General features: G+C 38.6%; 1 protein-coding gene across 1 annotated transcript in view; it reads right to left on the bottom strand.

The window, feature by feature from the left end:
* Positions 1-678: 678 nt before the first annotated feature.
* LOC115227830 (electron transfer flavoprotein subunit alpha, mitochondrial) overlaps positions 679-15,393 on the bottom strand; it is a 29,581-nt gene continuing 14,866 nt past the window's right edge. The window contains exons 5-10 of the mRNA XM_029798550.2: positions 14,375-14,474; positions 11,613-11,723; positions 10,746-10,850; positions 8,428-8,579; positions 1,722-1,868; positions 679-1,173 (exon numbers count right to left, since the gene is read on the bottom strand). Coding sequence (XP_029654410.1) covers positions 1,135-1,173; positions 1,722-1,868; positions 8,428-8,579; positions 10,746-10,850; positions 11,613-11,723; positions 14,375-14,474 — 654 coding nt within the window. The 3' untranslated portion in view covers positions 679-1,134. The remainder of the gene's footprint in view (positions 1,174-1,721; positions 1,869-8,427; positions 8,580-10,745; positions 10,851-11,612; positions 11,724-14,374; positions 14,475-15,393) is intronic.

Here is a 15,393-nt window from a genome sequence, read left to right as displayed (position 1 = left end):
AGGAATTGTTGTTGCTCTTGCTATTGATGTTTTTAAACCCAGGTCAGCCCTGATTGTACAGTCCACACACTATTACAGACATATACACACATGCATTAACATATACATCACATGTATGTATATATATCACAAATAAGAAAATAGAGAACAATAGGTGGTTCATCAACTTTTGGACATTAAAATGCTAACTTATTTATTTATTAAACTGATAATTATAATAACATACATACATATAGCATATTATTCTTTGCATATAAGATATAAAATATAGTGATATATAAGGATACCAGTAATTATTATAAAAAACAAATATAAATTGATAAATAACTTACAGCTGTTTCAGTCAACAGATAAAAGTACCTCATTCTGCCTATATATATTATATATATATATATATTTAATAATTAATAATAATAATAATAATAATAATAATAATAATAATAACATAAATAATATATAAACATATGCATATATACATACATATATGTACATACCTACATCTATATGTATATATACATGCATATATGGGTACAGATATATATATATATATATACATACACATACATATATACACATGTACACACATTAACTGAGCACAAGAACACTTGTTAGCTTCATTCATAATTTAAGAAAAACAACTGCAAAACAACATGAAAACAATAAAGACAAACTACAAAATGTAAATAAAATTATCACAACTTTGTTTATTCATCAGTAAAGAACATTTACATAACTGTATATGTGTATATTTAAGTCAGTATGTATATATGTGTGTGTGTGTGTGTGTGTGTGTGTATACATTTGTGTGCATGTAGTATGCATGTGTATGACACTGTTTTGTATGTGTGTAGCAGTCTCAGAAGCATATGCTAGAGAGTATGTGTGTATACCAGACTGTATATACGTGTGTGTCTGTGTGTGTTTGTATTAAACAGTGTAAGTAAATGTATGTGTGTCCTTTGAGATTAATGTATGCCTATGTGTGTGTGTGAATTTATTTTATAAATGTGTGTGTGTGTGTGTGTGTGTGATTACTATAATCAAGTGTCTCCACGTTACATCTGGTCAGACCAAACCAGCCAATGTTCTGTGTTACACCATCACCTGATCACTAGGTCACACAGCGTGAGAACATCAGGAACTCTTGATAAGGTTTGTCATCTCAGGAACAGCCTGGAAATAATAGAGAATAGACAGAGTTAGTGAACAGGTGCAGGAGTGGCTGTGAGGTAAGTAGCTTGCTTACCAACCACATTGTTCTGGGTTCAGTCCCACTTCAAGACACCTTGGCAAGTGTTTTCTACTACAGCCTCGGGCCGACCAAAGCCTTGTGAGTGGATTTGGAAGACAGAAACTGAAAGAAGCCCATCGTATATATATATACACCGAAGAGGCCAGGGAATAGAAGAAAGAAGACATGCACCCAACACCAGAGCTGAAGACACTTCCGAAAGGTGGGGCTCCGCCACGTCAAAACAGTAGAGGAGTAGGGGCCGAAACCGGACGTGGTTCCTCTTGATGATGTCTTGAGCTAACTGGATCCTATAAAGGAGCTGTTGTGGTAGCAGACCATGAAACACGGTTGTAATTCCTCCCTATATACATATATATATATATGTGCACACACACATTCAACAGGTTCTTTCAGCTTCCAGCTCCTAAATCCAGTCACTATCCAAAAATAGCACAGTGTGTTGTAATGAATTAACAGTGTTACATACCTTGAATAAGTCCATCACTAATCCATAATCCGCAACTTGAAAGATAGGAGCGTCTGGATCCTTATTGATAGCAACAATAATCTTACTGTCTTTCATGCCAGCTAAATGCTGGATTGCACCGGATATACCAACAGCCATATAAAGGTCCTGGAAAACGATAAAACAGGGAGATTTGTTTTGTGGTATAAAATATGTTTATCCTTTTTTTTTCTATTTTTTAAATTCATTTTTTACTTGCTTCAGCCATTGGGCTGTGGCCATGCTGGGGCACAGCCACGAAGGGTCTAGTTGAACAAATCAACCATAGACTTATTTTTCTGGAGCCTGGTGCTTATTCAATCTGTCCCTTTTGGTAAACTGCTAATGTAGAGGAACATGAAACAAACCAACATTAGTTGTCAACTGTAGGACAAACACACACAACCTTTCTCCCTCCCTCCCTCTCTCTATCTCTCTCTCTCTCTCTCTCTCTGGCTGGGTAACCACATTAAAACTGATTAGATTTGGGGATTGATCCGGTACCGGTCAAGGATTCTGGATTATTTTTCCTGTGTTTTTTTACTTGAATTTTGAGACCGGTCGGGTTCATTTTTAGTATTCTCCTTTGTGAGAGCAGTTGAGTTGATTTCAGAGCTGGGGGTGCGTGCATCTTTTTATGTGGGGCTCAGACAAATGACAAAAAAAAAAGACAGTCAGAAAGACAAGCACTCAAAGATGCTCTGAAGGTTAATGAGGCCTAAATAGGTTGAGATTAGAATGTCTTGGCTGTCATACGTATCCTTTTAAATGCAAGGCAGGAGAAGAGAGGAATTAGCCATAAAGCTATTGGGAGCAACACCACATTGTGAATATAATCACATACACACATACATGCAAACAAGATATATGTATATATACATACATACAAACAATATCACACACACACAAGAAAACATACGTATACAAACAATGATACACGCACACACACATAAACAATAATATTCATACATACATACACAAAGAAATCCACATATACATACATACACACATACACATATAAACAAACATAAAAACAACATACATATATTCTTTTATTCTTTTACTTGTTTTCAATCCTTTGGCGGATGCCATGAGGGAGCACCACCTTGAAGGAGTTTTAGTTGAACAAATTGACCCCGAGATTTAAAAAGCACTTTTCAAGTGATGGTGAGGGGGGGGGTGACAAACACACACAAACACACACACACACACACACACACACACACACACACATATATATATATATATATACAATGAGCTTATTTCAGTTTCTGTCCACAAAATCCACTCACAAGGCCTTAGTTGGCCTGAGGCTATGATAGAAGGTGCCCAAGGTGCCGCACAATGGGACTGAACCCTGATCCATGTGGTTGGGAAGCTAGCTTCTTACCACACAGCCACTATATATATATATATATATATATATATATATATCACAGATACATTTTATAATATACAACATACACACAGGTAGTTGTACATATCAAACAGACACACATACACACACACAAATACATCAGTAATACTTAAATATATACATACACATGCATATTGCACATAGATATCACATAACATGCATATCACACACATACACACACACACATTATATATATATATATATATACACACACACATAGATGATACACATATACACACACACAAATACCACACACTCGCACAAACACACATATCATAAACATACACAAACATCACACACAAATACACACACACACACACACACATACATACAAATACCACATACACACACACACATCCAAACATCACACACATACACATACACACAAACATCGTCCCACACAGGCCACTCACATGAACCCTACACACATGCATACATAGAAATCTCAGAGTTTAATCTTTTGGCAGACTACCTTGGCGCCATGGGTCTGTTGGACATGTGCTGCCCTCGGGCCACACACACACCACACACAGATGAGCCTAAACACACATTCTTTAGAATAACTGAAGACACTGTAAAAACTACAAAATAATCTATTACATACACATTAACACATATATACACTGTCTCACACACACACATGTATATATATACATATGTGTACATACACACACACATGTATATATATATATATATATATATATATATATATATATATATGTACATACACATATATACACACATACATACATATATATTCACACTTGGTCACCAATACAGTTGTATATATACATATATGCATGCACACACAGGGTCTCTCTCTTTCTCTCTCACACACACATAGACCACACACACACACACATATATATATATATATATATATAGTCACCAATACAGCTACATACACATATACACACACATGCAGTCACCAGCACAGTCATAGGCACATATATGCACACACACCACAAATACGTGCACACACACAAACACACGTATTCATTTTTGCACACACAGACACACATACAGTCATATGCCAAAATGCACTTGCAATCACATACACAATCACACATCACACACACACACACACAGGGTTGCATACATATAATCAATCTCTCACATACACACACACACACAACCTGTCATTCATGAGACGAAACTAAACCACAAGACTTGCTTGACATAATAACAGAAAAATACAACAACAACAACAAAAAAGTAAAAGAAAAACAATGAAAATAACAATAACAACAACAGCAGTCTCTCACACACAAACATACTCAAACACACACACATACACATACACACACAGAAATATTGACATGAAGAATTATTTAAATTCCATTCAGCAAACTTTGGCAGAATTTAATCACAAATAAAAGGTTACAGATGGTACGTTGGTAGTTGGGAGAAGAGGAGAAGGAGATAATAATAATAATAATAATAATAATAATAATAAAAGGTGTAGGAGTGGCTGCGTGGTAAGTAGCTTGCTTACGAACCACATGGTTTCGGGTTCAGTCCCACTTCATGGCACTTTGGGAGCAAGTGTTTTCTACCATAGCCTCGGGCCTACCAAAGCCTTGTGAGTGGACTTGTAAGACGGAAACTGAAAGAAGCTTGTCGTATATATGTATAAATATATATGTATGTGTGTGTGTATATGTTTCTGTGTCTGTGTTTGTCCGCCCCCCCCCCCCAACATCGCTTATTATTATTATTCTTTTACTATTTTACACTTTTACTTGTTTCAGTCATTTGACTGTGGCCATGCTGAAGCACCGCCTTTAGTCAAGCAAATCAACTCCAGGACTTATTCTTTGTAAGCCTAGTACTTATTCTATCAGTCTCTTTCGCTGAACTGCTAAGTTACGGGGACGTAAACACACCAACATCGGTTGTCAAGCGATGTTGGAGGGGGGGGCAAACACAGACACACAAACATATACACACACACGTACATATATATATACACACACATATATATGATGGGCTTCTTTCAGTTTCCATCTACTAAATCCACTTACAAGGCTTTAGTCGGCCCAAGGCTATAGTAGAAGACACTTGCCCAAGGACTGAACCCAGAAACATGTGGTTGGTAAGCTAGCTACTTACCACACAGCCATTCCTACGACTATAAATATTATCATTTACTACTATAAATATTATTATTATTGACAGAAACAAGGCCTTAAATTTGGGAGGTAGAGGATAGTTGATTTCATAGACCCATGCTGAACAGGGGCTTTTCCAATCTCAGAATGTAAGGGAGTGTGGAGGAGGAGGAGGAGGAGGAGGAGGCTAACTAGAATTACACTATCTCATGCTAGAAATATCAGCCAAATCAACTTCAAATACCTGGAGTGTGGTTTGAGGTAGATCTGAGGTAGCTGATATTTCTAGCATGTCCAGTGGTCACGCAGAGGCCTCGTTTCTGCCAGTCATGAAGAGGCAAAAGCATACAGTCAGCCACTTTTCTTTGAAATGCAGTAAGGGGACGGAGGTGGAGGTGTAGGATCCATTTTGGCAGAAGATGTGATAAGACTGACTCACTACAAACTATTAAGAACCTTCATTCCTAAATGGTGTGTCTTGGCACAGTAAAGCCATTCTCTGTGTGTGTGTGTGTGGAGAGGGAAGAGGTCTGTGTGACAATATACACAATATATAAGTAGTAATAAAAGCTTGGAATCAAAAAACCTAACAAAAACAACATAAACAGAAAAAAATAAAAAACATTTCTTTTGTATTTAGATGTGAATGTATGAGTCATCATACATATATATATATATATATATATATATATATATATATATATATATATATATACACATATAAAATGAACTTGACATGTATGTATAAATACATACATGAGTGTGTATATATGTATGTATGCATATCTATGCATGTATGTGTGTGTGTATATGTATGTATGTGTGCATATCTATGTATATGTACATGTGTATGTGTGTATGTTATGTATGTGTGCATATGTATATGTGTGTGTATTTGTGTATGTGTGTATCTGTGTATATGTATGTGTGTATACATATACATACACACATATACACAGATATACACACACATACATATGCACACATACATAACATACACACATATACATAGATATGCACACATACATATACATATATATACACACATCATCATCATCAGCGGACGTTAAACGATGACGATGATGATGTGTGCATATGTACGTATATGTATGTGTGCATATGTATCATCATCATCATCATCATCATCATCATCGTTTAGCATCCGCTTTCCATGCTAGCAGGGTTGGACGGTTCAACTGGGGTCTGTGAAGCCAGAAGGCTATTCATCAGGCCCAGTCAGATCTGGCAGAGTTTCTACAGCTGGATGCCCTTCCTAACGCCAAGGCATGTGCATGTATATGTATGTGTGTGTATCTGTGTATATGTATATGTGTGTATCTGTGTATATGTATGTATGTATGTATGTATGAGTGTATATATATATATATATATATACACACACACATGCATGCATACTTACATACACATAGGCATTTATGGCACCAATCAGCTGAAATAACAGTAAATATTGATATCTGTCATTGTCATTCAAATCAGGCATCTATAACTGGGTCCCTTCTCTCATGATAACCACTAATCAGTTCCATGGGCTCCACCATCCCTGATTAATAACATTTTGTCAAACCCAACACCACCACCACCCTTCACATTACTCACCACCACCATTACTACATCTCTCAATCCCTTGGTCACTCAACCCCATCCTCTCCCTGCTCTGCCTCTCATCTCTCTTCTTGCCCTTCCTTTCTTTCAGCACGCCTTTGCTCCCTTGAACTGCCTACTTCCACCAACCAATTTCTATTTACCTTCTTCGCTCATTTTAACCTTAAATCCCTCCACCGCATTATGAACAGAAAAAGTTAGATGCCAACCTCTCCACTCTGATAACAGAAGCCAGATTTACACTAGCGTTTATATGCATCTGCAACTGGTTACATATTCTTGAGATTTTGCACACTCCATCTGCCATTATTACAACTATTACATAATTCCAAACTCCCAGAAACAGCTGTCGGACCTGAAATATCATGCCTTCTCCCCTTAGTTTTCTCTATTATTTGTACTCCATGTAAATCTACTCTATAAATACCTCAATGCTTAAACATGAATGTTCATCTTCCGGATATTTTCAGTTTTTTTTTCTCTTTATATTTTTATATATATTTACATGTATGAGGGGTGCTGAAAAGTTCCTGGTTTTAACGGTATCACAAAAGACCTAGTTGGAGCCCCACCTTCTGAGTTCTTTTATAGGGCTTAGAAAACTGAAGGACTGCTGCAATAAGTGTGTGAATCTGAGAGGGGAATATATTGGATAAAATCATAATTAACTGATCTTCCTCTATTTTCTTTTACCCCAAAACCAGGAACTTTTCAGCACACTCTTGGTATATATGTATATTTTATATAGCACCCCAATGTATTTATTTCTATATTTGTATATATGTATGGAGCTCTCTGTCACTTACGACGACGAGGGTCCCAGCTGATCCAATCAACGGAACAGCTTGCTCGTGAAATTAATGTGCAAGTAGCTGAGCACTCTACAGACACATGTACCCTCAATGTAGTTCTCAGGGAGATTCAGTGTAACATAGAATGTGACAAGGCTGGCCCTTTGAAATACAGGTACTACTCATTTTTGCCAACTGAGTGGACTGGAGCAACGTGAAATAAAGTGTCTTGCTCAAGGACACCATGCGTTGCTGGGAATTGAACTCATGACCTTAAGACCATAAGCTGAATGCCCTAACCACTAAGCCACGTGCCTTCACATATATGTATACATATAAGAATCAAGATGCCTGGTAACTTGCTGTACTCAAGAAGATCCATACTCCACAGCAGAAGTGTTAAGACTAGTCCCTCTGGTGGTGAAAAGCACACATGACAGTGCCAATTGAAAACACCTGCATGGTGCCACACAAAAGCACACATGTGGTGCCATGTGAAAGTGGTCAGCACACTCTATAAAGAGCTTGGTGCTAGGAAGGGCATCCAGCCATAGAAACCAAGCCAAATCATGCAGCTCTCCAGTTCTGGTCAAACTGTCCAACCCATGCCAGCATGGACAATGGAGATTAAATGAGGAAGGAAGGATGGATAGATGGATGGATGGATAGATAGAGAAAGAGAAGAAAGAGAGGGACAGCACCTGGAATTTCGGGTGCAAAAACAAAAAAGCCAAAGCAAAACTTACCGGTGCCACAATCTTGCCTGTCTGCCCAACCTGAAGATCATTAGGGACAAAACCAGCATCAACTGCAGCACGAGATGCACCAACAGCTGCATTCATTTTATCAGCAAGATCATAAAGGAGCTTGAAGTTGTCTCCGCTCTTCATTCCACGTCCTGAATAGAAACACACATACACACAATCATTTAAATGGAAACAATCTATGTGAGGGCGCATACATCTATATAATACCTGTGTGTATAAAACATGCAATATATACATATATACCATAAATCTTCGAGTACAATCCGCATTTTTTCCCCAAAATTTAAAGGTCAAAATCCCTAGTGTGTACTATATATGAGGTTTCAAATGAAAATTATTTTCTAAGCAATGTCCGAGTCTCTATTTGCTGTCCGGCAATGTTTATTCAGACGCATTTTCTGATGTCGGGCATGAAAATACCTTAAGCTAAGCCTGAAAGCAAAGAAGTCATAAAAGAATCATCCATAACTTGCAGTAAGCAACATTTATTAAATGTTATTTCTTCATTTTCTGCAAACAAAAATGCACAAAAAAGCTACACGTTTGCATTATGTTATATATACAATAATAATAAAGGACGTTATATAGACCTCCTTGACTCAAGTTAGAGAAGGGGTGCGTATTATACACAATGTTTAGGTTTTTCAGAGGAACAGCCTCCTAAAAATCCCCTGCATATTATACTCAAGGGCAGACCATACTCGAGGATTTACGGTATATGTATATGTAATATGTATGTATATATTGTGTGTGTGCCTGTCTGTATATATATATGAGGGGATGCTGGGAAGATCGTGGCTTTGGGTAAAAGAAAATACAGGAGGATCAGTTAATTATGGTTTTATTCAACATATTCTCCTCTCAGATTCACATGCTTACTGCAGCGATCCTTCGGTTTTTCTAAGCCATATAAAAGAACTCAGAAGGTTGGGCCTCGAACCAGGCCTTTTGTGATGCCCTTAAAGCCAGGAACTTTTCAGCAAACTCCTCAAAAAAATCATAAATTTAACTATGACTTGTATTAAGCTCTTTCATTGGTAAACATGGATCTTTTTGGTTGCTAACACAATCATTTACTCCAGAAAAAAAAATTTAGGGAAACGTAAGAGGTTCAAATTATGATAAATTTTAGCTGATCAAAGAACAGGAATTGAAAATTGGCATTTGCTGCATGATAGCTGTCTGTCAAAAATTACTCATCAAAACTGGTGGTGGTTGCAGTGGTAGTGGTGGTGGTGGTGGTGGTGGTGGTTGAAGTGGTGGTAGTTGAAGTGGTGGTGGTTGCAGTGGTGTAAGTATTACAGTAATGCACATACAACATCCGCATAACAATGAAAACAGAACAGATTACAGCATTGCTTGTTGCTATGGAAACAGACTCCAATGTGAGATTTACGGTCATGTACATAATCTTTTCTACTCTAGGCACAAGGCCTGAAATTTGGGGGGAGGTTAGATCGACCCAGTACACAACTGGTACTTAATTCATCAACCCCAAAAGGATGAAAGGTAAAGTTGACCTCAGCAGAATTTGAACTCAGAACATAGCAACAGATAAAATACCGCTAAGCATTTCGCCCGGCATGCTAACGTTTCCTATTTCTTTATTGCCCACAGGGGGCTATACACAGAGGGGACAAACAAGGACAGACAAACAGATTAAGTCAATTATATCGACCCCAGTGAGTGACTGGTACTTATTTAATCAACCCCGAAAGGATGAAAGGCAAAGTCGACCTTGGCAGAATTTGAACGCAGAATTTGAACTCAGAACATAGCGGCAGATGAAATACTGCTAAGCATTTCGCCTAGCGTGCTAACGTTTCTGCCAGCTTGCCGCTTTGAGACATGCTTGTGAATGTCCAAAAAAATAAGAAGAGATTTACCAAGATTTAATAAAGAGATCCCACAGATCAAGGCTACCTAGGATTAGTGCTTTCTCTTACCTGTTATTACCTGATTTAGAGAGAACACTCTTGTAAAAGTCAACGAGGTCTTAAGCTGACGAGGAAAATACTCCTCCTCAGTTTTATCACTCACACTAGTTTCAACAAGCTCTTAGGTTTGCTGAAACCAGTGTATGACTGATAGGACTGCACTGGGGTTACATCAACCCCAGTCCTCAACTTATTTTATTGACCCCCAAAAGGAATGACAGGTAAAGTTGACTTCATTTTGTGCCAGTAGGAAGTGATTTGACGGTGGTTTGGTTATTTCTAATAGATCAGGTGGTGCAATCTGCTAGAGGTTCAGTCAATGACTCGACCGGTGTGAATCTGACGGAAATAGGTACTGACCTCCAGATATAACAATACTGGCACTGGACAGCTCAGGCCGGTCACTTTTTGACAGTTGTTGGCCTTGAAATTTGGAAACAGAGTTCTCAACAGTGGCATCAGGAACTGGAAAAGAAAAAAACATGATAAATAAATATTTAGAGAGGCGGGGGACAGACAGACAGAGACAGAAAGAGTGAAAGAGAGAGAGAGAGAGAAAGAGAGAGTGAGAGAGCGTGAAAGAGAGAGGAATAGTGAAAGAGAGAGTAAGAAAGAAAGTGAAAGAGAGAGAGAGAGAGGGTGACATGCCATGCATGAAGAGACCTATTGAGTCAAGTACATCAAAACCAAAATCAAATGGAAATTGTAGTTGTGATCTCCAGTGGCATGTAAAAAGCACCGTCCAAATGTGGCTGATGCCAGCGCTGCCTCAACAAGCTTCCATGCTGGTGGCACATAAAAAGCACCAACCGACTGTGGTTGTTGCCAGCCCCCTCTGGCCCTTACGCCATTGGCACGTAAAAAGCACCAACCGATTGTGGTCGTTACCAGCCCCCTCTGGCCCCTGTGCCGGCAGCACATAAAAATACCCACTACACTCTAAGAGTGGTTGGCGTTAGGAAGGGCATCCAACTGTAGAAACACTGCCAGATCAGACTGGAGCCTGGTGCAGCTTCCTGGTTTCCCAAACCCCAGTCGAACCATCCAACCCATGCCAACATGGAAAACGGACGTTAAACGATGATGATGATGATGATATATATGATGATGATGATGATATATATATATACATACACAAGGGACAAACCCATAGGTTTGGCTACTACACCTTAGTCTCCTACCTAAACTTTAAATATAACATATATACATATACACACACACACATACCATTTTCAATAGCAGCACCAGAACCATCTGTAGAAGCCGGGTCGAAAGAAGTACCTCGTACAGTAACCACCTTTACACTCTCAGTCACCTGTACTGTTTGGATGGCATTACCTGTAAATAGAAATATCAGGAGAGATAAAAAGTAATTAGAGTGGGAGATGACTTGAGTAAGTATTCAAGCAATCAACAAACACAGAGCATGAAAGTGAGCACAGGTGTATATTTTGAAATTTGTTAGCTCATTAATTATGGTAACACTTAACTGTTGTGTTTTATGCAGATGGGGACCTTTGGTAATTTCTCTCTCTCTCTCTCTCTCTGTCATTAAGTTATCATGTCTTCTGATCTATATGTCATGTACATATATATTGTGATGCTTTATCATTAAATTGTAACATGTATTACACAAAATTTATGCTTCACTGAGGAGGTCTTATAAGCCTGAAACATGACTTGTGTTGTCACCCCTGTGACTGTCGAAGAAGTAGTTATAGGCTCGGGGCATGAGTTGTAACAACACATCACTGATTCCCTACTAATGTCAGATGCGATCTGTGCACCATTCAAGCAACAACCCTCCATGGGTTTGTTTCGGTAGTCATTGCTGGTGAGGGCTTTACGAGGTCGGAGTGCAAATCCTGCCTCAACATCTTTTAGTCGCCTTTGACGACACCCAGAGGAAACGTTGAGTTTACTCTTTGACCTGTCAGTTCCCACACAGCACTAGAGCAATGTAAAATGAAGTCTTTTGCTCAAGAACACAACACGCCATCCAGTCCAGGAATCGAACCCAAGATTTGACTATCGTGAGTACAACACCCTAACCACAAGGCTACGCGCTTACACATCCTCAAAGATCCTATATAATAAATATCAGTCCTAGAGTTTTCAAACTAATGCGATCGTCGTTTCACTGCATGCCTTATTCGAATATTAAAAAAAAAATTAATTCCAGAGTTGTCTCCCTTGTGCACTGATCAGCTTTCTTGTTGACATGAGTCGTTGGACTCCATATTTCCCCACTCCTTATTCTGAAGGTAATATTAAATACTGTATTTGATTGCGTAAAAGACACATGGGTATATTAGACAGGCCCCAATTTCGGCAGCATGTATTTAAGACAAAACGGATCTTTTCGGTTTGAACGGCAGTTTTTTAAAATAATTTCAACGTAACTAAAAGATTTTAAACTTCGTATACTGGTAGAATGTGTTTATAAAACATCTTTTTCTCTTGGCTTTATTGAGAAAATTCTATAGTTTGTAAGATATTTGTTGGTGTTTTTTCTTCAATTTCTGTAATTTTAACCAATCAATGACGTCTATTGAGGAAAAAAAAAAAACATTCTGTGCTGTATGAATATGTCCCTCGTTTAAGAAACAGATTGGGTTTATTTACATTTGTGAAGAAAAAAAGATACCCTTCCCCCACCCCTAACCCTAACCCTAAAAGAGATTGAAATGCAATAGATCGATTCTAGGGTCATAATTATGGGTGACAATTTCATATGACACCGCTAGAAAAAACTGCCGTTCAAACTGAAAAGATCCAATAATACAGTACAAGTAATATTGGTTTTAAATCTTGATACAAGGCCAGCAATTAGGGGGGGAAGTCGTAAGTGGATTACATCGACCCTCCTCCAGTGTCCAACAAGTAATTATTTTATCGACGCTGAAAGGATGAAAGGCAGAGTCGACCTCGGTGGAAATTGAACTCATAACGTGAAGACAGACATAATAATGCTGCTAAGCGTTTTTGCCCAGCAGACAAACAATTCTACCAGCTCGTTGCCTTCCAGCACAAGTAATATGAATAATGGTGTGTGTGCGTGTGTCTTTGTGTGTCCATGTATCTCACTCTGTGTGCATGCCTGTGTTCATTTGTGTAAGTGTGTTTGTGTGTGTGTGTGTGTACATGTCTGTGGTTGTGTTTGTGTGTACGAGTGAGTTTCTTATGATTATATATATGCGTGTGTGCGTGAGTGACTGAAGTTTCTCACAAATTCCAAATGAGAAACGCCAGAACTAATAATAAAGCCGGCAAAGATGTGTTAACTATTTATCATTCAGACTACTCTGTCAAATGGAATGCTTATTTATTCACATTGTTTTGAACTAATAACACATTATCTTATGGCTGCAATATTTCAATGATGTGATCGTTTAAGACGTTGCTAGAACAACATAGGAAACTAGATGGAAGAGGCCAGATCTGGACAGTCAAACAGGCAAAATACTCGGTCAATAAAAACATCAAACAGGTAAAACACTTGGACCAGACTTAGCCAGCTTAAAATCTAAAGAGCTAAACCACAATATATTTTTATTTCTTTATTGCCCACAAGGGGCTAAACACAGAGGGGACAAACAAGGACAAACAAAGGGATTAAGTCGATTACATCGACCCCAGTGCACAACTGGTACTTAATTTATCGACCCCGAAAGGATGAGAGGCAAAGTCGACCTCGGCGGAATTTGAACTCCGAACGTAACGGCAGACGAAATACCGCTAAGCATTTTGCCCGGCATGTTAACATTTCTGCCAGTCGCCGCCGTATATGTAATATGGGTAAAGCACAACTGATATTATTGGCAAAATCCTAATGAAAAACTTGGGAGAAACCCACAAAGCATAATATGTGTAAACTATAGAAGACATTGTGGATAAACGATAATGGATATGATGAGCAAGTCCAATATATATTGAGGGTCGATCGGAAAGCAATAAGTAAGTCGATGCGGTGGAGAGAATTCACTTACCAGCATAAATAGTGCGTACGAATGTATCTTCTGATTTAATACCTATGATATCACTAACTGGTGAAATATCAAGTTTAGCAGCAACTCGGGGTAACAGGTTCTGAAAGATAAGGGTAAACATAAGTATCTATATTAATGTGTGTATATGTGTGTGTGTAGATGGTTTTGGTTAGCATTGTTTTAATGTCTATTTTAGCATGCTTGCTTAGGCAGGACAGAATTTGTTGAGGTAGTAATCTTTCTACAGCTGATTGCCCTTCGCGTCACCAGCCCTCACTTGTTTCCTAGTAAGGTGATATTTCCCCATGGCCAGCCATATCTCAGAATATTGGAAATGAAGGCCACTGCTAACACGATAGTGACACTTGATTATGCGATGTTGAGACAATGACACACATGCATGCATACACACAAATATATATATCATCATCATTGTTTAACGTCCGTTTTCCATGCTGGAATGGATTGGACGGTTTGACTGAGGTGTGGAGAGCCAGCGGCTGCACCAGGCTCCAATCTGATCTGGCAATGTTTCTACAGCTTGATGCCCTTCCTAAAGCCAACCACTCTGAGGGTGTAGTGGGTGCTTTTTATGTGCCGCTGGCATAGGTGCCAGTCAGGCAGGCCTGGTATGAATCACGTTCAGATAATGCTTTATACGTGCCACCAGCACGGGGGCCAGTCAGGAGGTACTGGCATCAGCCACATTCAGATGGTGCTTTTTACGTGTTAGTAATATATATATACATATACACACACACACACACACATATATATATATATATATGCTTATTCATTTATTCTTTCACTTGTTTCAGTCATTTGACTGTGGCCATGCTGGAGTACCACCTTTAGTCAAACTAATCAACCCCAGGACTTATACTTTGTAAGCCTAGTACTTATTGTATTGGGCTCTTTTGCTGAGCCGCTAAATTACGGGGACAGAAACACACCAACATTGGTTGTCAAGCGATGGTAGAAGGGACAAACACAGACACACAAGTGTGTGTGCACACACG

This window comes from Octopus sinensis, unplaced genomic scaffold, assembly GCF_006345805.1.
Source record: "Octopus sinensis unplaced genomic scaffold, ASM634580v1 Contig07321, whole genome shotgun sequence".
NCBI classification, from domain to species: Eukaryota; Metazoa; Mollusca; class Cephalopoda; order Octopoda; family Octopodidae; genus Octopus; species Octopus sinensis.
The sequence above is the reverse complement of the archived record's forward strand: the minus strand, read 5'-3'. Positions and strand labels throughout refer to the sequence as shown.